The sequence below is a fragment of the Caretta caretta genome, chromosome 15 (assembly GCF_965140235.1).
Source record: "Caretta caretta isolate rCarCar2 chromosome 15, rCarCar1.hap1, whole genome shotgun sequence".
Classification (NCBI taxonomy): domain Eukaryota; kingdom Metazoa; phylum Chordata; order Testudines; family Cheloniidae; genus Caretta; species Caretta caretta.
In genome coordinates this window covers 15,941,913-15,967,634 of record NC_134220.1, presented here as the reverse complement: position 1 = coordinate 15,967,634, position 25,722 = coordinate 15,941,913, and the positions used below count along the sequence as shown (strand labels likewise).

At 38.2% G+C, this 25,722-nt stretch overlaps 1 protein-coding gene across 1 annotated transcript in view; it reads left to right on the top strand.

Annotated features, from left to right (window-relative positions):
* Positions 1 to 21,338, top strand: part of HIRA (histone cell cycle regulator) — a 57,512-nt gene extending 36,174 nt beyond the window's left edge. The window contains exons 12-25 of the mRNA XM_048821487.2: positions 364 to 591; positions 1,444 to 1,529; positions 2,753 to 2,947; positions 4,066 to 4,236; positions 8,203 to 8,407; positions 9,308 to 9,412; positions 10,337 to 10,485; positions 12,443 to 12,604; positions 13,501 to 13,559; positions 14,706 to 14,811; positions 16,354 to 16,476; positions 18,250 to 18,413; positions 19,296 to 19,384; positions 20,365 to 21,338. Of these exons, the coding sequence (XP_048677444.1) occupies positions 364 to 591; positions 1,444 to 1,529; positions 2,753 to 2,947; positions 4,066 to 4,236; positions 8,203 to 8,407; positions 9,308 to 9,412; positions 10,337 to 10,485; positions 12,443 to 12,604; positions 13,501 to 13,559; positions 14,706 to 14,811; positions 16,354 to 16,476; positions 18,250 to 18,413; positions 19,296 to 19,384; positions 20,365 to 20,481 (1,959 nt within the window). The 3' untranslated portion in view covers positions 20,482 to 21,338. The remainder of the gene's footprint in view (positions 1 to 363; positions 592 to 1,443; positions 1,530 to 2,752; positions 2,948 to 4,065; positions 4,237 to 8,202; positions 8,408 to 9,307; positions 9,413 to 10,336; positions 10,486 to 12,442; positions 12,605 to 13,500; positions 13,560 to 14,705; positions 14,812 to 16,353; positions 16,477 to 18,249; positions 18,414 to 19,295; positions 19,385 to 20,364) is intronic.
* Positions 21,339 to 25,722: the final 4,384 nt, after the last annotated feature.

The window sequence follows — 25,722 nt, the reverse complement described above, 5'->3', positions numbered from 1 at the left end:
ACATTTGAAACATTTGTCTGGCCTAAGTAGTAAGGAGTGACTTCCTGATTTCAAAATTATGGTTTAAAATTACTCTTATGAGCTTGTATGTAAGTCTTTTTAACGTACTTTGCTATCAGCTGGATTTTCCCCCTTATCGCTGCTAGCAACAGAAGTTTTGCTACCCGAGTTAAGTTAGTTAATGAGTTGGATGTTATCTAAAAAATATAACGAGAGAATTTTTTTTGAATGATGTGTAAATAGTACTGAAGGCACTTGCATATTGATGCTAATAGATAATGTGTAATGTCTATATAGCACAGTCACTGATGTATTGCTAGCAGTTGTAATCAGGTTTTGTTTTTACATTTTTAACACCCATAGAGCAACATTCATCAGTCCACCTATGGTAAAAGCTTAGCAATAATGACTGAGGCTCAGTTGTCTACTACCATTATTGAGAATCCAGAGATGCTGAAGTATCAACAGAGACAGCAACAGCAGCAGATGGAGCAGAAGAATGCAGCAATACGGGAAGCAGCAGGGACTGCAACAGCAGCTCCCAAAGTGGCGAGCATGGTTAATGGTGAGAGTTTGGAGGACATTAGAAAGGTAGGCCTTTTGAATGGTGGTTTTAGAGTATCCAGTACAAATTTGATAATTATCTAATTAGAGAGAGACGGTGGGTGAGGTAATATCTTTTGTTGGACCAACTTCTGTTGGTGAGAGAGACAAGCTTTTGAGCTTACACAGAGCTCTTCTTCAGGTCTGGGAAAGGTACTCAGAGTGCCACAGCTAAATACAAGGTGGAGCAGATTGTTTAGCGTATGAAGTTAATATGGTGTAAGAGACTATTCACAGTGAAATGAGCAGTTATGACCTCTGCAGTCCTAGGACAAAGGAGGGTTAGTGGCTTATAGATTGTTGTAATGAGCCATAAATCCAGTGTCTTTATTAAGGCCATGATCTTTTAGTGTCTAACAAAGTTATGAATGTAAACTCCCAGGCTCATCTTTTGAAAGTGTTGTGCAGGTTTCATTTGAGGTTGAGTACTGAGAGGTCAGATATGAAGTGATGGTTTTGTGAAAAGTGTTCTACCTTGTATTTAGCTCTGATTTATTGTTTGTATTATGGTGGTGTCTAAGAGCACCAATCACAGATCTGGGCTCCATCGTGTTAGAGATTAAACAAACTCTTATTAAAAGACAATCCTTGCTCCATGGAGTTTATGGTCCTAAAAGCCCCATTTGTTTGTGATGACAGGAAGGCAGATCGAGTGAGTGTGTGTGCAAATATTTGGGGCCTCTTTGGTTCAGAAATACAGTTGAAAAAAAAAAAATCTTCCCTACAATAAAGGATATAATTATTGATGACCATTTTTCATTTCATTGCACCTAACCAGAGTCTTGTGTCAACTGGAGAAAGCATTCATTTTAACATTATTTTCTCCCCTTCCCCCAACAGAATCTTTTAAAGAAACAAGTTGAAACACGGACTGCAGATGGCCGGAGGCGGATCACACCTCTCTGCATAGCTCAGCTGGACACTGGGTATACTTCGAAGTTTTACTTTTCTTATCTCCCTTGACCTTTTCATCTACTTATTCCAGTTCACACTGGCAAAATTTAGGTCCATCTTAAACCCATTGCATATTATAATACCTTATATTTAAGAACTTTTAAGATGAATTGATTTCAAAGTGCTTTAAAATGATCACTTTACCTACCATTAAAATGCAGCCACTTCTAGGGTAGAAAGTGGCAGCTGGGTTCTGTGAAAATAATACTGCAGAATAGTTTAAAGAAAGAGAAGTGAAAATCATTTCAAATTAAATACACAGACATTTAGGTGAGAAGAATGTAATAATCCCACTTGGAATTTGGCTGGTATGTGATTGCAATTTTGTTCCAGCACATTCCAAGAGCTATGGGATCTTGAATGACTGAGTGGTCCCATCCTTGGTTTCCTGTCTCATCCAAAAAATGTTTTTTCCTCTTCTAGGAATATACTGTGTATTGAATCCTTCAGTGTTTTAGATTATCTGGATTTGTGTCCTCAGAATGAGCAGCTTTAGCTATTGTTTTTGGAAGAGGGAAGGTCATGGAAAAAAGATCCCAAAATCAGAGCCACGAGTGAAAAATAAACTCCCTTTTCCAAGGACTTGTTATACTTCTGTCGTCCAAAGCAATTTCTGAAGCATGTGTCTACATCCTGTGTAATCATGCCAGTCATGATTTGAACTCGGTAGCTGGCTTTTGCTGGAAATATCCTGCATACAGTTGTGAAAATCTGCATTTATCCCAGTGTTCTCTTAATAGTAAGATTTGAGAGCCAGTCTGGAATGGTTTGTCTTAAGACATAGGTTTTCTCCCATAAAAAAAAAACAGCTCGTACTGTTAACTTCAACAGGACTAAACTAATGTTTTGCATCTGTCAACTAACACTATAAAAACTCTTTAACTTAAAACATGTTTTCACCAGAAATGGGAGAGCTCCCTTTGTTTGTTCTTCAGCTGTACACAAACAAATATTACCCCAAAGCAATGCATATTCCGTCTGCCTCACTAATTAACAGAGGTAAACTGCAAAGCACCACACTGGCCTACATTGCAGTAGAGATGAGAGAAAAATATATTGAAAAAATGGAGGGGTTTTTAAGTGTGTCTATGTATACACACACAAGTGATATTAAAGTTAAATTAAAATACTTCTTTAAAAACTACTAATTTTAAAAAAATCGTATGTACTTGCTTTTAATCTTTTTTTGATATAGGGATTTTTCAACAGCATTCTTCAATAGTATCCCGATATCTGGATCTCTGGCTGGCTCAATGATGTCTTCTCAAAGTAATCAGCAACTGATGTCATTAGATTCCAATGCAACCAATTCCCTCTGCACTTCAAAGCCTTCTCTAGAACCACTGGCAGCCAGTATAAAACCAACAGATGACACAATCAATAAAGATGGGTCAGTATTTGCAAGAGGTTTCATTTCTTTTAACCTCTATGACTTTTCCTTCATATTTCTCTAAATGAGCAGTTGCTAAAGTGATTTCCTGACAGAAAATATTAATTGAGAATCTAATATTGTCTTGCATACTTCAGGATTTTATTAATATTCAGTTACTCTTTTAATAGTGGTGGGAACTAATTATACCAAACCCATGTTTTTTGTGAAGTCAGTTTATCCTTGTTAACATCTAGTGCGCACCACTATGCGGCACTTACTAAGAAGTCAACTAGCATGAACGCTTCTGTTTTCCTTGAGGAAATGCATCCATTGTTGGATTGAACTTTGAGTTGGGATATAACTAGTAGCTTTAAAACGCTGCAGTTTACTTAATTAACCCTCCCAGGGCTGAACAAATCCCTAGGCATGCACTGGAAATGCTCTTCCCCAGTGAAGTAAGATGTATTTTGGTTGTTATCCACTGGAGTAACTACTAAATCATCCTTACAAACACTGAGCTGCTATTAGTACGAGATTGCAGCCTCCTTAAAACATCTTTATTCACTCTAAATTGAGTATGTTAAAAGTCCGCAAACCTTATTTAGATGATTTTTTGTGATGTAAGGTTCTGTTGTGTGGTTCAAAGAGTGTTTGCAAGAACCAGGTTATGTGGTTTGAACTATAGTGTAGGCAACAGCTAGGCTTGTGTGTAAAATTTTCAGTCTGCTACAGCAAAATAAATTTGCAGTGGAGACCTACAGATCATTTCATGCTGTTCCACTGCATATACATAATCGCTAATTTATTGTACTTGGACACTACAGATAATATGTATTTTTAATCAAGGAATGAGAATTATAAAGAATGAATCAGTTGGATATAGCTAGATGAAAAGACTTTATGCAGCAGCATTAAGATTTCAACTCTCAGATCTATTATAAACAATTTTTGAGAGTAGAGGATATTGACACATGAAAGGATGTGGTGTATTTTAATTCACACACGTCCAAGAGTGGCCAATTTAATGAAACTTGTAGTCCATGTGGGAGGTTTTGATAAATGCTGATGTATTTTTGAGTACTACACAATTCTAAATATATTTTCAATCTTTGTTTTTCTCTTTCCTCCTTTAATAGTATAAATGCTACCTCTGCTTCAGCTGCTCCCCCTGTATCATCTTCCTCTGTGCTAACAACTCCATCTAAGATTGAACCAATGAAAGCGTTTGACTCGAGATTCACAGAACGATCCAAAGCCACCTCAGGGACTTCTGCTGTAATAAATACAAATCAGACTGCCATAGACAGGTAAGTGATGGTACAGGGCAGGAGAGGGCACACAAGTAGACAGTGTTAAAACAATATGATTCTCTGAGGTATGGATGCATCAGTGCTGGGATTCTGGAGATTAACTCAGATCTCTATAGAAGGGGGCAATGAAAAAGAGCTACTAGTAAGAAAGATTTTCTGAGGTAACATTATCCATGGATACTCATATTTATGTTTTCAGCCTGAAACATATGGGACCAAAAAAACTCTTCAGATCTTCCTTAGTTAAAACTTTTGTTTCAAGATAAAATCATTGCATGTGAGGTCTTCATGGAAGACAATAAAATCTAGCCTGCCTGTACCAGGGAGTTCCATCTCAACCTAAATTACATTACATAGAAAATAGATCCCAATGGCTGCAGACATATTTCAGTTTTGTGCTGAGAACCTTGTACAGGCGATACATTTTCTTTTCAAGTATTTGTCTGTGGAGCCACGTGATCAGAGTCGAGAAAAGGAAAACCTTTCAGTTTGGTGATGTGAGTGTGCACAGACAGACCACTTAAGAAATTGTGTGGAAGGTCAGTGTCTTGCCAGCGAGCTATGTAGTCACCTCATTTACAATAAATACAGCGGTTTTTTTCCTGTCCCATATTTCCTCCCATAAAACTGTCCTTTTGCTTAAAACAAACAAACAAAAAAAAAACCCCAAAAAAATCCCCCACTATTCCGGAGGATTGGAAGGTAGCAAATTTTGTACCTGTATTTTAAAAAAGGCTCATGAAGTGATCTGAGGAATTATAGACCTAATCCTTACATCTATACCTGGCAAATTGCTTGAAACAATAATTAAACACCTGGAATAATAAAACACCTGGAAGATCATTATATGATAGGGTCTAACCAGCATGGTTTCTGCAAAGGAATATTGTATCTCACTAATCTTAAAATTCTTTGCATGTGTCAATAAAGTAGTGGATAAAGGAATATCAGTGGATATAATTTATTTAGACTGCTGATAGGCCTTGGACAAGTTCCTTCATGCAAGATGCTACTAAAGAAGCTAACTAGTCATGGAGCGAGAGGCAAAGTATTGTCAGGGATCAAAAACTGGCTAAAAGACAGAAAACAAAGATTAGGATTAAATGGTCAATTGTAATCCATAGCAAAAGGTTTGAAGTGGGTGCCTCAAGTTTCATACTAGGTCCTGTGTTGTTTAGCATGGGCTCTCAACCTTTCCAGACTAGGGTACCCCTTTCAGGAGTCTGATTTGTCTTGTGTGCCCCAAGTTTCACCTCACTTAAAAATTACTTGCTTATAAAATCAGACATAAAAGTACAAAAGTGTCCCAGCAGACTAGTACTTAACAGTTGTTCACGCTCTCATTTCTACCACGTAATTATGAAATCAATCAATTGGAATATAAATATTGTACTTACATTTCAGTGTATAGTATACAGAGCAGTATAAACAAGTCATTGTATGAAATTTTAGTTTGTCCTGACTTCACTAGTGCTTTTTATATAGCCAGTTTAAAACTAGGCAGATATCTAGATGATGTATCCCCTGGAAGACCTCTGCGTACTCCCAAGGGTACATTTATCCCTGGTTGAGAATCACTGGTTTAACATATGTATTAATTACCTGGAAAGAAGTATGGTGAGTAATGAGGTAGAACAATTTGCAGGTGAGCCATAGTTATTTTCAGATACTTAGGACCAGACACGATTGTGATGACCTTCAGAGAGATCTAAACAGGCTGAGTCTATGGGCAACATTGTGGTAAATGAAATTCAGTGTCAGTAAATACAAAGTGTAATGCACATTGGAGGAAAATAATTAAACTACTCTGACACCTTCCAGGGTTCTAAATTATCTGTATCAACTCAAGAAAGGGGCCTGGGTTTCATCATAGTCATTGAAGACCTGTTTTATGTGATGTTGTGGTCAAAAAAGCAAACAAGATGTTAGGGTACCTAAGGAATGGGCTTGTGAATAATATGGAGGATGTTATAATGCAATTACACAGAAACTATGATCATGCAATTATATACATCAATGCTGTGGCCTCATTTGGAATAGTGTGTGCAGTACTGGTCACGCTATCTCAAAAAGGGATATTGCGGAACTGGGGATCGGAGGAAAGCAACAAGAATGATCATGGGCTTGGAAAAATTCTCATATAAAGAGAGATTGAAAAGAATGTGATTGTTTGTCTTAGAAAGGGGATGCATAAGTGGTACACAATAAAAGTATATAAAATAACGAATGGTCTAGAGAAGGTAGATCAGGAACTCTTGTTCTGCCTGTCTCCTAACACAAGAGCAATGGACAAGCAATGAAAATTAAAGAATGCAAATTCAAAACGAGTAAACACACAATATGTAATTAGCTTGTGGAACTCATTGTTATAGGATTTTTTTGAGGCGAAGAACTTAGCAAGATTCAAAAAGGGAGTCAACATTTGTATTGATATCATGAGTATCCAGAGTTTTCAAATTAATAACAAAAATTTGAAAAGGCTATTAAACCTCATGTTTTAGGCCTGGAGCCAATCTCTAACTACTAGAAACCAGGATGACATACTATGGGGGGCAGATTACCCCTCATCTGCATACTGTGGGGTTCTTAAACATTCCTCTGAAGCACCTGGTTCTGGCCATTGTGAGAGACAGGACACTGGACTAGCAAAATTTGGGTCTGATCCAGTAGGGCAGTTCCTGTGTCTTTAATGGGTATATTTGCCGAGAGTCAGTTGCATGGCAAACTGGTCCACATGTATGGTGTGAGGTACATTGTCTTTTCTGCCCACTTCCCAAAGTCAGAAGGGACATTGGTTGGGTACCCCTGTGAGTGAGTGTGGTAAACAGTAGTATCCCAACTTACAGCTTGGGAAGGTTGAGGGACAACGAGGTGGTCACTTATCTGAGAGTCACTGTGATCTATTATCATGGCATAGGACTGGGTATCAGGAGACCTAAGTTCTCATCATGATACTGATGTTCTGTATGATGTCGGACAAAAGTCATTTAACCTCTCTGAGTCTCTTTCCAGCCAGTAAAATGGGAATAACAATATTTACTCTTGAGGGGGTGTTGTGAAGCCTATCTAATGTTTCCTATGTGCTACTTAAATGCAAAGAATTATGGACAAACAGCAGTGGAACTGGGAATAGAAATCACTCCCCATCTTTTACTCATTTCTCTGTTATGTGGAGAAGAAAGAGAGGAGAACTACTCTTAAAATTCCTTGCATGTTTAGATCAACACAAGATGAAAAATTCCCTTCCTCCCACCCTTCCCAGGTAAACATCTTGGAAAGCTGGGAGGTAGGGAGAGGCTGCAAAAAAGGTTTTTATTACAACCTTAACAATAACTGTGATTCCTGATGCTCATCATAATGTGTGTATATATGTGCATTGAAAGCCATTGCTTCAGAGATGTCAAGCATGCTGTACATGTTAATTTATAGCCCTTGTGTTCTTTTCATTTGCAAGCTTGCTACTGTCAGTTTATTCTCTTCCACCTCTAGCGCTTTGCCCATCCTCCTGCCCCTAATGGAATTGCTCCGTTTTAGCTGTAATGGAAACCAGTCTCTCTAAGCAAAACTCTAGTTGTGTCATCTGATTTGGATATTATAATTGCTCTTCATGTGGTACAGTATCCATTAAATGGTAAAATAAAAGTTTTGTTTTTTTTTAAAAAAGTATCTCGGATTGCTGAATAATGTGTTTGTGCAAGCCACCATACCCTAGTTTACTATTTGCTTTTTAAGCAGAAAATTTACTTGAAGTTGCATTTTGTATGTTCCATATTTGCACTTGCATAAAGGATTGGGTAGCCTTTTCTTACCTTAATTTTTTTCCTTTGCACTTTTTCAGATATATTCAAACAAGCCTAAGAATGCATCTGATGCTTAGCTTGAAAGCAAATAGTGGGTAGATGGGTGGCAGCTTTGAGTACAGCTTATGTAAATTATTAAACAAATAGTTTACTTTTTATGCAGATTGAAAGATCAGAATTTAATTAAAGAGAATAAGCCCAAGGATATCCTGGAGAGCAGCAGTGACAGTGAGGAGAAGATTCCAGCTACTAAACCGCTGTCACTGCCCAAGCGTAAACTAGAACTTGAGGCAGAAACAGTAGAAAAGAAGAAAAAAGGCAGGCCTCGAAAGGACTCCAGACTCGTACCTGTGACTTTAACTGTTCAGGTAATCAGTATGTCAATAATTTAATTAATGTGCATAGTATTAGTATTTATGGTTTCTACTATTCATTTACTAAAGCAAAATGTCGTCCTTGCATTAAATCAGACAAAAGGTGGTCAAGTGAAACCAGGAGTGCTAAGGTTTCTCAAAATTTTGAAGCTAGTCCTCTTGCTTGCTTTTTACCTAATTCTTAAGGTTTTAAAATGAAGGTGCACATAATGTAACAAATCTGTATTCTGTGCGCATACAAATATTGCAGTCACTAGCTAAACAGTATGTATGTAGTATTGGAGTTAGATGCAGGACTTGGCTTCAAAAAACACAGATTTCTGCTGCTTGAACTACATGATAAATTCCATCAGCTGTCAGCAGTATGATTCAAGAGGGTGAAGTAATTATAAGCATTTGAGCAGGTATGACCTTCCATTCAGTACAGGACAGTAGAGTACATACCTAGCTAGTACATTATGGCAGTACTTCCCATCCTTCAGTTGCAATAGCCCTTTTCATTACCAACATTCAAAAGCTGGCCTTGCCCTGAAACATACCGGAGCTTCCATTATGTTAGTACAGATGGAAAGTGTCAAAGATGGCCTAATGCAGACCTCAATGACCACATATTGTTCCTGAAAATTCTTAGCAGCTAGTTTAGAGAACGAAGAAGTAGTATTTATGCAATATGTATTTAAAAAAAAAAAAAGCTTTTGCACAGGGTTTTTCTGATGCGTGTATCCATATTTGTTGAGGTTTCCCTCTTGGCAACACAATCTGGACTACGGTATATATGTACTGAGGTGCTTTCGTGAGTGATAACCCTGCACTCTTCCATTTGTTCATAAGTTTTTTTTCTTTTTGTTTTTAATTGCTCTGTTTGTTACTGTTGTTGAAATTTTTGCTTTTCAGTCCCCAGCTGCACTGGCCTCTGAGAAGGATGCCACTTGCATCTCTGCACCAGCATTAGCACTTAAACTGCCAACCCCAATCCCACAGAAATCGTTTACATTGCAAGTAAGTGGGTGACAGCAACATTGTTTACTTAAAAGGCATTTTGGGGGATTGGAGCAGAATCCCTTTGACTTGTCCAAGAAGGAGCTTTACCCATCTCACTTTCTTCTAAGACTTTCTCACTTGGCTCCTTCCTGCCTCTGTAGGCCTCCCAACTGCCTCTTCCCCTCCCCTGCCTGACTTCGCTTCGGGACCCAAGTAAGTCACATGCACCCTCTGGCTTCTGCCTCCTTACTTCCTACCTCACCTGCAGAGGCAATCCATTTCAGCAGTTCATTCCTTCTTTTCTCACCTGACTTGGCTTCAAAGCCAAACATATTTTCTCCTCTTAGGCACCCCCTCCCTTCTTCCTTTATTTAGCCTTGGTGTTACAAGAGAAGTGGTGGCAGCAGCAGCTCCAGACAGGGCTGATGCTTTCTCTTCACACATGCGCCACAGCCAGCTCTCTATATAAACTGGACATTTCCTCTGAGGTCTCTTCACATGGTAAAGTGACATGCTCAGCACCTGGAGGGCCTAACATAACATTGACTCATGTACCTGCGTAATCCCTTGTCTGTGTGCTTTTACCATAGAAGTCTGGCTTTGACTGCAGGAATCCTGAAAGGCTGCAGCAGCAGCCTTGTTTGAACTAGATTTGATGTCCAGGACTTAAGAAGAACAGATGACTGAAAATATAAATTGGTGGGCTCAAAATACACAGAAATTGTTGATGGGGAGTAGCCTTGAGTGACCAGTTGCCTTTGGAATCTCTTCCTTTTGAAGTAATTTGGTGTATTTTGAGGATAATTTTAAAGAAAAAACTCCAGAGTGTTTTCTCTATCAGACGCCAAGGTTTAACTGGGCCCTATTTTGGACCTACATTACTTGACACTTCCCTGAGCAGTTTTCCTCTGTGTAAAAAGATTTTCCTTTACTTTTTTTCAGGTAAGTTCAGATCCCTCCATGTACATTGAGGTGGAGAATGAGATGACCACAGTGGGAGGTTCCAAGCTGAGCAGGTTAAAATGTAATCGGGAAGGCAAAGAATGGGAGACTGTTCTCACCAGTCGAATTCTTACTGCAGCTGGAAGCTGGTAAGAGAATTTGCTTGTAGAAGTAGGAGCCTCCAGAAAAGGATAGTTTTTGGGCAGGAGAAAGCATTTAGGGCTGTATTGTTACACTATTAAACAAGTTGTTAGTGGAAATCTTATTCAAGGTTCCCTTTGAGAACTTCTGATGACATTAATAAAATATATAGGTATTTAAAATTTACCAAATTTTGATAGCTTCAGAGAATATTGCTACCCATTTGTCTTTATTATTTTAACCCCCCATGCATGGCATATTTTTGCAAAATGTTTAATTAAGTTCACTATTACAGTGCATGACAGGATCCCTTATTTTTATGGAGTTGTGTGATTCTTCATAGTGCAAAACATCTTCCTAAGACCTTTCTCTTCTTCCTCTTCCTGCTATCCCACTCTAGGACATGTATGTTCTCTTTTCTCCTCCTATAGCATTAGTAACAGGGGGCATTGGCTTTGCTGGTCATTGCGGTTTGCTGGTTTTTTCGTTACTTCTTTTGTAACCTGTACACAATGCTTTGGTATTAACCATGTTAGATGAATAAATATAATATGCACTGTATGTAGACCTGATGGCAACCTCACGAGTGAATTAGCCCCTAGGGTCTTGACGTAACCACAGGCTTTATAGCATCCCATGTCCCCATTAGCCAATTAAAATACTTCCTTTGCCAGACATTGCATTCTTCCATTAAATTCCCCCATTAGAGTGGACTGAATGATTAGAAGCAACAGTTGTTTAAACAGCAAATGCCACAATGACTGAAGGTTTAAAAGAACACTTTAAATAGAATATTTTTGTGGGGTACATGTTTCCTCAGAGATACCTGCAGTTTCTCCTCCTCCTCAACAGCAGCTTTTAGTTTTTGCATCAGAAGTTTAAATTAAACTGTGTGATCTTGTTGAGGTCCAAACTGTGACATAAGTACCCACAAGTCTGGTTCACAGGAATTCATCTGAATCTTTTTCTGGTTTTATACCCTTAAGAGTTAGGCTGAGTTTTGGATTGGAACAAATTAATAAATCACAGCTGAAATTGACAAGTTTTACATGTTTTTTGTGGAAGCTGTTATGTTTTGAGCTGTAATGTTTTGCAAAAACTCACAGTGGCTCAAGTTGACTCAAACTTCAGCCCAAGTCCACCACAAGGTTTGGTTAGTCTGGCCTGAGTTTCAAGCTTGTTAGGAAGAGTGTTGGTTATAAAGTTACGTACAGCTGTAATCAGAGCTCACCTTCACACCGTGCCCTGTCATCCATAACAGGAAACTGCAAACTCCTGATCATTCACATACCTTATTCAGTGTTTAGATTAAAAGCATACCTTAGAGCAGGATAGAAATAAAAAGTATGTTAAAATTTGGGCCAAAATTTCTGATGCTCTTTAATGAAGGAGGTAGGAAGTGCTCCTTTTACAGTATAAGCCTTCCTCACTGACAGAAGTGCTATCCAACACCACCTTTGAAACATGCACCCAGGGCTTTGATTGCAAGGTAATTCAAATCTTTAATCTCACATCGCCATGAAAGGTACTTTTATATTTTGTCATTTAGCAATTCCCTACTTTCACCTCTCCAATGCTCTTGCCTGACAGTGCACAACTTCCTCCCTGCCTTCCAAAGAGAGCATCATCATTCCACTGTCTTGACAGACCATTCTTCTGTGTGTGGAAACGGTCTTGTTTCAAAAAACCAACCTCTTCTTCATATGCCTAGACTTATTCTGACCAGGCACTCCTCCTTTCCTTCCCCAATGATATGTTGCATTCACCACCATCTGCAGAGTGAGAGACTTGAATTTAGGATTCAAAACCACATTCTTCTCTGTTTTTTGCCTCTGCCTTCTGGAGCCAAGTTTTCTGAATCCTCACAATTTACCAGTGAGACCTCCTTCAAGTTGTATGATAACCCAAGAGTTCTTGCCTCTTTCTTTTCACTGAGCTTAAATGTTTCCTTTTGATCATTTTCAGTGATGTGGTGAGTGTAGCCTGTGAGAAGAGGACCTTATCTGTATTTTCAGCTTGTGGTCGTCGCCTTCTCCCACCTATTATATTGCATTCGCCTATCTCCGCTTTACATTGCACAGGTTCCTACGTCATGGCTCTCACCACTATTGCTACGCTGTCTGTGTGGTGAGTACTAAATTATGCTGTCATGACTGCCAATAAGCATGGGCTATGATTGACTGGTTACCTTACTGCTTCCAGTTAATGACTTTGATTGGGGCTGATAGATTTTTTTTCTTTCTTTCTCGTGGCTGGGTTGGTATGTGCCTGCTGATGCTCTGGTTCAAATCAGATTTCCTTTCGATTGAGTCTTATTTGTGGATGTGAAATTCACCCCTGTATAGAGGGCCCACCATGCAAGACATGAGTCCTGGCTACTCTCTTTTGCAGGCTTAAGTGGACTTCTGCACGGGGTGAATTTCACCCTAGAAAGTGGATGATTTATCCAACTAAGGGTCATTTGTTTGAGCCACCTCCTAGGACAGAGTGATTTTAGTCTGTAGAATTAAGGGAAAGAAGGAAACATAGAAATCATTCATATCTTCATTTTTAGTAAACCAACATTGACATTGGAAGGAGTATTGTCTAACAGTTAGAGTATGGGCCTAGGAGTCAGAAGTCATGGTTCAGTTCCCAACTCTGCTGTTGACTCACTTTGTGACCCTGGACAGTTCACTTAACCTCTCTCTCTACATTAGTTTACTTATCTGTAAAATGGGGCAAATGATTCATACCTATCTCACAGAAGTGTTGTGAGGCTTAATGTTTGCAAAGTGTGATGAGATTCTCTAACAGAAAGGGCCATAGAAGTGCAAATAATAGTTCTTATAATCTTTATCAGAAGCAGGGGTGCATATGGCTCTGCCCTGCCAAAATTGTGTTGTCAAATAACGAAGAAAATATTAAATTACAAATTTTAATCAGGAACGTTCTAGAAACTGTTTTGTTATATGATTGGAGTATTCATTTCTTTTTAATGTATAGATTTCCCGCACCCCACCCCCTCTTTTCTCTCCCTTCAGGGATGTTCATAAACAGTCAGTGGTTGTCAAAGACGAGTCTCTGCAAACAATATTAGCAGGTATGAAAGGGCACATTTACCTGCCAACCGTAGTCTTTCAGCCCTCCTGTAATATTTTGAGCCATTAACGAGTGTGCTAAAATTCTACCTACCCCTGTAATGCAAAAATAAATAGGTATTCTTCTGTATGTAGTTGGGTGTTAAATGGAAATCACTGGGTAATGTTTCATTACCACAGAAACAATCAAGATAAAAATATAAGGAGATAGCAGACTATTAAGGATCCTGTAATTTGTTTTGTTTTTTAAATGTGGAAATTCAGTGTTGTAGAGTTATCATGAATCACTTTCTAACCTGGTGTATAAATCCCGTAACACTATCGCAATCCCCAATGCATATCTTGCATATAATCAGATATTTTAAAACGTAATTGATCAGAAATTATCTGAATTTAACAAATCTGTTTTCTGCCCTTACCAGTATCTGGCAAAAAAAAAAAAAAAAAAAAATCAGTGTTACAGGAAACACACTGGCCTCCTATCTGGATTTAATCTTACTAGTATTAATCAAAGGCAGTTTGAGAAGTATTTGTATGTGTGTGTGGTATGAACCCAGCAGACTGCAGAAGTCTTCTCAGACAGACAGCCACAAACCCTGGTTAATTGGTCCTGTGCTCAAAACATGCTCTGAAGGACTGTAGAATCAGAACACTTTGGTAAGCAGGAGACAATTAATATCTGAGCATTACAGCATGTTTATCCACACCTTCCCAAGCGTAGTTTGTTAGGAGATTGGCATGGAGATATCTGTAAACTGAAAGGTTTAGTTTTAAAGATGACAGAAAAATAATGGGGTGAATATTCTGCGCTGAGATACTGCTAATATTTCCCTTTTAACCAACCCTTTATGTATTTTGCAATTTCTCAAGATTATATAATGATAGTTACAAAGAAATGATACATGTAATAGTGCATTGAGCTCAGTGCTGAGAGTCCTGGCTTCTAAGTCCAGCTCTGCTACTGACTTGCTTACGTGCATTCAGTGAGTTACTTCACCTCTTTGCCTCAGCTTCCCTGCCAGAACTTGTTTCGGTAGGGCTCTTGCGAGGATTAATTAATGGCTGTACAACACTTTAAATGTGTAGAGTTTTAAATGTTATGTAATGATTACTTCAGAGGAAATCATGAGATCTGATTTAATCTGTAGGAAGCGATACATCTGTCTCTCAGATTTTGCTGACTCAGCATGGTATACCAGTAATGAGCCTGTCTGATGGAAAGGCATATTGTTTTAATCCTTCTCTTTCTACGTGGTAAGTTGCACATTCTTTCTTACCATTTATAAAGTTGGTTGTGTTAGCATGCCGGTTCTGATTTACTGCCCCTTAATTCTGTGCTCTGAAAACTAACCAGAGCAGAAACACACTCTGGGCTTGTCTTCCACTTTGCTCCCCACATACTAGTACATGGATGGCTGGGCCAGTCCCTTTCATGTTTTATGATTCAGTATTGTTTAAAATAAGCCTTGTAAATTAAAAACTTAGACTGAAATTTGTTTCCTTACCGTTCTTTCCCCACCTGTTACATATATACTCTGATTTGTTGTCATAGGGTTGCTTGTAACTGCCTGAAAGTTGACATGGATTTAAAATGGTTTGGTCATTCAGACGTTCATGATTTCTGAATGTAAAAGATAATAGTCTTTGGAAAAATTAGTCCGGAACAGCTGCCAGGAAACTTGGATGCTCTTTTATATTTAGATGGTAGTTTGTGTGTTTAGATGATGGGTTCCTTTAAATAAAAAACACCCCAGAGAAAATCTCATTTTTACTGCCTGGGTCTAGTCCATGTCTGTAATGGCCTTGATATTATTCACAGCTAAGGCTGACCCTGCACTTAAATGCTGCTGTCTTTTTCTCCACAACAATTAAACCAATGGAGGATGGAATCTGAATTTCCTGTCACTTTTCTGTTTGTGCCACATCCTTAGATTTATATAAAAGAATAGTCCCTTAGTCACCAGCTCAAATTAACCATGATTAAACAAGCAAGTTTACTGTAAGTATTTGTGCCATTGTGTATCTTTAGTTGTCTGGTAAGCATATATATGGCATTCATTTGAGCAACCAATTCCCCAGCCTGTAGATGATAGCCTTAATTAGGTGTGGGAAGTGGGAGCTGTAGCTGTCAACTCTCCCCTGTCAGTATGAAGGTGGCATGATATCCTCAGTGTAAGAGAACTTCCAGAGTGGCTGATCAGCAGTCTCAGAGCAGGGTCTGATGTGTGGAGGGGTTTAGGGTAAAGTTAGTTTCATGATGAGAAAGTAATTACCTAGGTTCCGTACAGCCTGGGTCCTACTGTGGATGTGAATTTTTGTTTTCAATATGCAAGTTCCAAGTATGGCAACTTGTAAAATATGCCAGTGGATTTTCTCTTATGCTTTTCAGAGCTCAAGCCAAATCCTGTTTAGGTTATGTGACTAATCCCATTGACTTCAGTGGGACCATTTGTGTAAATAAAGTGAGCAGGATTTGGCCCAAAGCCTTGTACATTGCACCAGTGTGTATCATTAAATGTATTAATCTAAATTTGGGTTATTGCTGATATGTACTATATGTATTGTATGATGTTTGAACCAACCTTTGTACTTTTGGATAATTTAAGCACTATACCCAGATGTACAGACACTCTTTTCTTAACCTGTGTATTATATAATTTTAACATTAACTTTAATAAAATTTTTATTGTGAAAATGCAAATAGAGTATAAAGCAGAATAGAACAGAGTCATCTGCCACCTGATGCACCATTCGCTGTGTTCTAATATGTTCTTGTTTTTTTTTTTCCCCCCCCAGGAATCTTGTCTCTGACAAACAGGACTCCTTAGCACAATGTGCAGACTACAGGAATAGTTTACCATCCCAAGAAGCCATGCTGTGTTCAGGACCCTTAGCCATAATACAGGGACGAACATCAAAGTATGTATTTAGGCATTTTATTTGTGTTTACTGATCAGCCAAGTGGTCTCTTTCTGCTTCATATACAGTCAACTAAATTGCCCGGTGTTAATTTCTGTTGTGTCGTCTAGTTTCAAGATGACTGAATGTTTGAATTACTTAGTTATTTTCAGAAATATCAGTGGCTTGGAGGGCTAATCTGTCAATCAGATTTGTACAGAGAGTATGTTTAAACCTTACACCTTTGTAACCTTGTATCTGTTTAGCTCAGAGAATATTTGGGTAGTAAGAAGGTGGCTGCATTCTATGCTTAGTAATTCTACTTTTATAGTTCTTCCTTACCTATGGTGCAGTTTTTTCATTTAGGTTTATAGAATATCACTTTGTTTATTTAAATTGGATTTCTTATATTTTGCATTGTGATTTTATAACTTACTTATTGGACCATCATCCCAAAAGTGGCTTGGTCTACAAGCTTCAACTTTGTCTTATTCAATTTTCCTTAGTTGGCTTATTCTGTGGAATCTTTGAGTATTTTAGGGAAGATTGGATGTCTAATTAGTCATTTGCTGCACATTTTTAACTTCTGATCATACCACCAGGGAATAGCAAGAGCCAGTGGAAGTGTCCATAGACAGCTCAGTGGCTCATCTTCACCTGCCACTCACATTCCTGTCTTCTAATTTATATACCCTCTCATAGCCAACTTTGATTTTATTTTACTAATGTATATGCCCAAATGAGAGTGGCTGTAAGTAGGGTAATGGGACTTATTTTCCTTCTTTCCTTAAAAAAAAAAAAAAAAAGTCAGGAAAATTAGGATTTAAAAATAGAAAGAATGGAAATAACAGTTTGGATTTATTTTTTAAAAAAGAAAATATCCGCAGGAAAAATTAGTTAAGGTTTGTAAAGATGTTTTAGTTACTTCAAAAAGTAACTTTATTAAAACATTTTAGTTAACTTCAAAAAAAGAATTTCCAACCTTTTACAAAGACCACTTATAAAACTAGCCTTCATTTAGTTGCCTGGCTTTCACATGCTTGTGGGTGGGGGTTCAGGAGTGTTCTAAAGGATTATATAAACATACAAGAAGACAGCCCATACCCTGAAGAGCTTACAATGTTAAAGACAAAAACCAGATGAAGGGAGGATGAAAAGTATACAAGCAAAGTGATCAGGATGATGATAGGAACTTACTGTGTTAGTTCCATTTTGTTCATTTGCTTATATATTTGATTTTATAATATAAATGAAATTATATAAACTGAACTTTGCTATGGTGGAGGGGAGTGGTGCACACGCAGGATTGAAGTGGGCAAGAGGAAGGGGTTATGGGAGTGAGGAGGAGAAAGGAGGTGGTGGAGAACCCCAGTGGGCAAGAGAGGGCACCTGAGAGGTTGCAGTGGTAGGAGAGGGATGGGTGATAAGAGAGAAGTAATCAATGACAATATAGTAAAATCCATTTTCCAAGCTGAGTGAATGATGATTTCAGGAGGCTGTGGAGGCTCCTATTGGTTACTGCTCCCCATGTGGAAAGTCTGAAGGGACTGGGGGATTGACAAACCTAGTGCCCTGGTGGTTCAATCTGGGTCTGGTGCTAATGTAGGCAGGTCCAAGGGTCTTTCCATTTGTCAGGGGTACAGAAGATTTATAGGCAGTGGCCTTTGACAGTAGAGGTCCAAACTGGGAACGCACCAAATACCCTTGATATGTGAAAGACTAGAAGAATGGCTTCTGCACTGTGGGAATTTTTTTCTAATTGATCTCTGACTTTTTACCACGTTTGGTTTATAGTTCAGGAAGGCAAGCTGCAAGACTGTTCTCCATGCCTCATTTAGTACAACAAGAAACAACACTGGCTTACCTGGAGAATCAGATAGCAGCGGCACTTATGTTACAATCCAGTCATGAATACCGCCATTGGCTCCTTATCTATGCACGGTACCTAGTTAATGAAGGTGAGCTATGGTATGCAATGTTATTTCTTACCTTAAGTGCTCTTGCAAAAGGTTGGTTTTTTTTAAATTGGGCTTCTGCCCTTTTTGCTACTTTCTGATGTAAAGTTGGCTGGATAAGTTTTTGTGTGTATTTTTTAAAGGTTTTCATCTTGGTTTTTTATCTGATAAATATAAAGAATGTCAAGTCTGGTCTTTCCTAGTTTTGCTGAAGGTTCTCTTAGAGAGGATCTGGAAACATGATTATTGCAAATACTCTCACCTTAATACAGCAGGCAGGGATGTTGAGTCTTTATCAAAGACAGCCTTTTTCCAAGCTGTTTTAGGTATTGGCATTAAATATGTGTTGTTCAAAAACCCTAAATTTTAAACAGTCTTCCTAAAAACGTAATTCTCCTCTCAATTACTCAACTTTCACTCTTTGACTTTTTTGTGGTGTGTAATCATTTCAACAGTTACCGTAGTCTACCAGGGCAGACAAGACATGTATAACAATAAAAAGCAAGCTGACTTTTTTGGGGGGAGAGGTTGGGAAAGGAAGGGTGTCTTTCAAGTTGTATTTATAATAAAAAATGTGATAATCATACCATTGTTTTTCCTTTGTAGATCACTTTTAACAGCCTTTTTGTGGAGAACTGTAGATAAAAGTTTTTGGAAGTTCTAGAATAAATCCATCAGCCTGTCTTTATTCACTATTTTAATGTTTCAAATAATTCTTATTGGTTAGGGAGGAATAATTTGCCTTTACAGAAATCATATAGGTTTGTCCTTATGTTGTTCTTGTCTAGATACTTGTAACTCTGTCTTAAATTATATGTGATTTATATTGTGTAGTGGGTATAATTTTATGTTTATGCATGTTGTTTTATTTCTGGTAATTCTCAGGGTTTGAATATCGCCTGCGAGAATTATGCAAGGATTTACTGGGTCCAGTCCATTACTCAGCTGGAAGTCAGTGGGAATCAACAGTTGTGGTAAGTGCTGGTTTTTGTTTTTAAGTAAATTAGGGGAGCCATTCCTTTTGTGTATAAACCAGACAGTTTTAATTTAAATTGCTGAATGTACTTTACATTTCCTCTCATAGTTTCTTTTGGTAACATTTAAAAGAACACTGCCAAAGTTGAGAACCCAAAATTTGATCTACCCTTAAAAGTGTCATCTGTTAAGTAATTTTCAGTTTTTATTTTACAAGTTCACTGCTAGGGCTTTCTTGTAATTGTTTTGGGGTTCCATGGTTTTTTGTTTTGGTTTTTTAAGGGAGTTTTCACTTAGCTTTAGAAACAGTATTTAAGTTATGCCAGCCTGGTGCTGATTCACAAGGAAGGAAGTAAATTGAATGAGCCAAGCCTTGTCCAGCCACTGTTTCTTAAGGAAGAAGAAATGTCTGCTTAATTTGTCTAACTTTTTAACTGTTGGGAAGGTTGATAGCCCTTTTAACCTCAAGTATACTTCAAATTGAGTAGCAAGCAAGTAATCTCCAAAGACTTTAATCATTGTGGAACCATTCTATACCTAATCCATCCTTTCCATTACTTAAATAGTAACTTCCTTTATTCTCTCTGGCACTGTATACAAACACTTAACAATTCCATTATCTCCACTGATGCTGTCAAACATACCTAATAGATGGAACAGGTTACACCTTCAGTGCTCTCCATTCACCAGGTATGTACCTTTGAAAGGGCTGATATGCCAAAGAAACATGTGCCCTTCAAGGAACACTTCCGCATTCTATCACCACATGGAAGCAGCAACAAGAACATTTAATATGTACTCCCAAAGACTTAATTATTATTATTATTATTACTGTTGACATCTAAATAACAGGAGGTGACACCAAATAAACAGCTCTCTAAGATAAAGAGAGACCATGCTAATTTTAAGTGAATCCCGTATCAAATGCCTGTATTAATGATGTAAAATAAATTTGAGGATTTTTGATGTTTTTGTGCAGGGTTTACGAAAGAGAGAGCTACTGAAAGAACTGCTTCCTGTCATCGGACAGAACCTCCGTTTCCAGAGGCTTTTCACAGAATATCAAGAGCAGCTAGACATCTTGAGAGACAAATAGTATTTCCCCAGATTTTCCCTGAAGGGCCTGGTCTAAGGGAAACTGCTGAACAGCATTAACCAGAGACAGAAGAGGAGAGAGCCCGGCCAGAATGGGACACTCCTGAAAGGGGCAGTACCAGAATGGCCCCACATGTTTCAAGAGTGATAAGCTTTAATTTCTAAAGAAGCTCACAAAGGCATATGTGGAACTGCGTGGAGGAGCTGGACCTGTTTTCCAAGTGGAATATGAACATCAAAGCTGTGGCCTGTGTTCCTACAGAAGGTTGTGGATCAGTACTTCAGGGGTTCCTTTTGGGTCTGGATCTCATTGTGATATCAAGGAGACTAGCTGAGAACAGTTTGGGGATTTTTTGGCTGTCCTGTGAAAAGCACAGTACTTCAGAGTACGCTGAGCAGCATATTAACCCTGTTCAGGGTTTTTTGCCTGAGGATTGATTGAGGCTCAACACTATATTGAATTAGATGAATGAGCCTATAAAAAGAAATTTCATAAAATATTAAGGTATTATGCAGCCAATAGACTCAAACCTGTGAATATAATTATAAAAGGCTGTTCTAACACAAGGACTATTTTTGTACTAGAATTTGCTAACTTGTAATATGGAATTTTATTTGGCCAATAATCAGGATTTCCCTACAAGTAACCTTGTAGGAAATTTAACTCTAATTATGACAGCTATGTTGCTGAATAATTGTACCAAAATTAACCTGTCATCATCTGGTTTTTAATTTTTAACTGTTTGTAAAGGAGAGATTTTTGGGGGTGGGGGGAATCAAAGAGGGTGGCTCTTTTTGTATGTACAAAAATAAATGAACACTGCATTGGATTAAAAAAAAAGATGGTCTTGCTCTGGATATTCATGTCTTCTTGTAGCAGCAGTAAACAGTAATACAGGTTGAATCATGTTAAACATGTATAGAAATCCATATTGAACTAATGTTATCTGGGTGATCTTTTCTCTCCAAGTGCCAGAGTAGTACATCTTAATACTGATTTTACTGTATTGATCTAGAACTTTGTTTTTGTAACTACTGCTACTTCCTGATGGGAACTCTACTTGACATGTGCATGTGCACCTTCATTCGGAAGATTTCAGTGGCAATACCTGTTCGTCTTGTGCATGCACCATATGCATCCTTGTGACCCATACCAAGGATATATAGGCAAGATACTACCAATTCTAAGCACTTGACTAAGAAGGCAGTACACTCTTTGTCTTCCACTGCCTCATCGGTACCTAGACCATCAGTACAACTGAAACAGTGATTCCAGCCTTCGGTACCTCACACCTCTATGGCTGGGATTCACCAGGTCAAGGCAGTCCTGCTTATTTCCTAGGAGGCTGAGTCTCCTCTGAGTTCAAGACCTCTGGTACCACAACCAATTTTATCCCCACTATTCCACCTTTCTCCAGGACCACCTGCCTCCTCAGTATTCGACACCTTCTGAAAGACGGCTGATTACTCCTCCATCCCCCCACTCCACCAGACTAAGAAAGGGAGTTCTTCAGACTCCCAGATTTCTGTGCAGGGTTCTGCTGACTGCCTACCTACATTTGTTTAGCCAGAACTATGACTGTTTAGGAACATTTCCAGGCTTCTACCATTGAAGCCCGCCAGACATCCACTTGGTACTACTAACCCTGGATGCGCCCACCATTCCCATATGGTTCTCCCCATATGGATCCCTGGGCTATTTACCAGCAACTGTTTTCTGAAGTGCACGCTGCTCATGTGGATCATCCCAGGGAGCATTCTTCAGCTCCTTCTGTTTCTCCTAAACAATCTCCAATGAGGACACATTTGAGGCCCAGGAAAGGAGAGCTGTCGAGGAGGCTACTCCATATTCTAATATTTCTTCTTCTTCCCCAGTTGAAGTTGTCATCCCCTTCGCCATCTCACGATGATTTCAAATAATTTCAAGATCTGATGAAGAGGGCAGCAGACACCCTTCAGATCCCATTAGAAGAAGTGCAGGAGACACAGCACAAATGGCTTGACATCTTGTATGCACTATTGTCAGCCCGGGTAGCCCTCCCTATAAATGAAGCACTATTAGAATCTGCCAAGTCTATCTGGCAGACTCCAGCTACTGCACTCCCTGTCAGGTAAAAGACCATTGAAAAAGTATTGTCTCAGCTCGGGGCTTGAGTTTTTATTTTCCCACCCCACACCATCTATTTTAGAGGTAAAAAAGCTCTTGCTCCATTTCTCTGGGTCCTCTAAAGCAGTGGTTCTCAACCAGGGGTACATGTATCCCTGGGGGTACACACAGGTCTTCCAGGGGGTACATCAACTCATCTAGATATTGGCCTAGTTTTACAACAGGGTACATAAAAAGCACTAGCGAAGTCAGTACAAACTAAAATTTCATACAGACAATGACTTGTTTATACTGCTCTATATACTGTACACTGAAATGTAAGTACAATATTTATATTCCAATTGATTTATGTTATAATTATGTGGTAAAAACGAGAAAGTAAGTAATTTTTCAGTAATAGTGTGCTGATTTTGAAAGCAAGTAGTTTTTAAGTGAGGTGAAACTTGGGGAAACGCAAGACAAATCAGACTCCTGAAAGGAACAGTAGATTTGACATTCCTGATATTTTTTTGCTTAAAAAAAATCAAGCAGGGAATGGTGGGGAATAAAACCCTTCAGGCCTAATTTATACATGATATACTTTCAAAACAGAGTAAAACCATTATTTCCCTTTTTAGGTTTCCTTTAAAAAGCAATTCTGGAACCACTTTTTGAACCACTGCTACTCTGCTACTGTGCTTGTAAGATTGCTCACTGAGCTCTCAATATTTAATGGCCATAATTCTGGCCTGAAGAGCAGGAAGTGGGTGGCTTTCTGTAAATATGATGTAACATTCAGTTTTTTTTTTTCTAAAATGCTCACTGCATTTTCCCATGGATTCACTCAAATACCAGCCCCAATTCTCAGTCTTGATTTCTCTCTCTGCAGTTTTTGTGTGTGAGGAAGGAAAGGTATGCACTGCCCCATACTCCTTCAAATAGTTTAATTATTTTCAGATCATTTTTTAAATTTTATTTTTTGACTGCACACTTTTAGAAATTCTGAAGGCTGCTTTATGCCCAGTGAGAACTGCTATTCACAGATCTGGCTGATTACTTGGGAAAATTTCCTTGCCTGGAATCATCATCACAAATTCAATGAAAAAGGTGGGTTTGCAGATTAACATCAACACAGAACAAATGTGCAGGTAACTGTATATCTGTTGTTCTTCCATCAGTGACTTCCTATAGCAATGTAAAAATACATTGAAATGGGAAATTTCCTTTTGTCTATTTTTGCATCTTTTGGAAATCTCTCTGATCTCTGCAGAAATTCTTTTGGAGCTTACCTTAGTAGTTGTTGCTACTGGCTATTAGCCCAGCAGCCATAAGAGTAGCTTTTTGTGCAAAATTACAACTTGGACTTGTGTAGAAATCAGTAAAGAAATTAATAAATATGTCTTAATATACCTGAAAATTAAATGGCTAATTTTCTCCTATTTGTTAATGTGTTAATCCACCTTTAAGGTATGTGCCGAATGCTCATTATTGGGACTTGAGTGTAGGAATCAAGACAATAGTCTTCAAAGTGGAAAAATCTGAACAGGGTAAGTGTTGTGGCAGCATATGAAATGATTTAGAAACAGGAAATTTAAAGGCTATATATTGTCAAAACCAAACCTGGATCTACACAGCTTTTGAATTTTGGGGTGTTTAAGATCCAGATCTTTATCCGTTGGCTTAGGCCTGTCTATGCTAAAGGTCTTACTCAGGAGTGAAGGTGAACCTCTATGTAGGACAGGTTTACTGCTGAGCCCAGCATCTGCAGCCTTGACGAATTCTTGAGGCATAGCTTGAGAGACTGTCAAGTAGTTTGGGCCCAAAACTAATCAAGTTTTTATGTTTTAAGGCCTGTTTTCTGAGGTTTATCATCACGCTTAATAGCTTTTATTAATCCATTATTTGCTTGAAAAATGGGGAAAAAATACCCTACAGCTGTGTAGGACCTAATGTATTTAATTCTGAGAGCTATGCTCACCCTGACTACTAATGAGGAAATAACGGAATTGGACCTGTGGGAGAAGAAAATTAGAGGAAGTAATTCAATTTTAAGAGTTCCAATAATGCAGAATAAAAATTAAACTAACTTTTAAGAGTGCCTCTGTGTCCTTTTAATTTACTAGATCACAATTTTGTACTGTTAGTCAACCACTGATCAGGGATTATCTGAAATTTGCTGTAATTTTTGTTAAACAATCTGTAGTTTGAAAATTAAAATTTATGTACAAAAATGTCAAACATTTTAATTTTTAGATTCAAAAGATTTTTTGGGAAATCAAGAAACTGTTTTTAACCCTGAATGTAACTATAAAAGTACAATAAATGTGACAAAGGTGATATGAGCACTAGTAATCTATATGCTATAGAAGTGGGCTGGCAAATGACTGCAGCCATCTTGTAAAAAGTACAGATTGACTTTGTTCTGAACTAGACTATAGGAGCTGAGCTGGAAACAATGATGTTTCCTTCAAAGAAGTAGAAGTCTCCTATCTTTCAATACTGCTGTAATACTTTGGAAGGAAATTTGTTACAAAGTTCTGAGCATTTCTTAATAAAATGTAAGAAAACTCGTCTGAAAACAATCAAAGATCACACATTCAATTAATGGTAAAACGCTAAATTACAGAGCACAAACACTTTAATATTAAACTCAGTAACAAGATACAGCAATTATGCAAGAATGAATTGATTAGATAGAGGAAAAACACAGAACTGGATTAAGGAGACCAGAGATCTGTTCCTGGCTCTGCACCAAACTTATGGTGAGGCTATAGACAGGTCACAGCCTCTGGGCCTCATTTCCTCATGGGTAAAAATAATAATACATAGAGGATCTTCTTCACCGGTATCCAGATAAAATAAATGTATGAATGTTTCTGAAATACCTAAAATTAGAGTAGAGCATCTCCAATGTTTTTCTAAGACGATACAGGTTGGTCTCTAAATGCCTATTTAATCTTGAAAGGAATGCAAAGTATTATAGTAATGATGTGGATTTTGGTGGGTAAATATCCTGTAAGTATGTTCAGTTGTATGTTGTGAGATGTACATATAACCTATAGGGTAGACTAACATGTATAAGTTAGGCATTCACCACGTGGTGCTTACCCAGTTATTAAATAGCTACTAAAAAAACGATGAGGAATTGTGAAACTC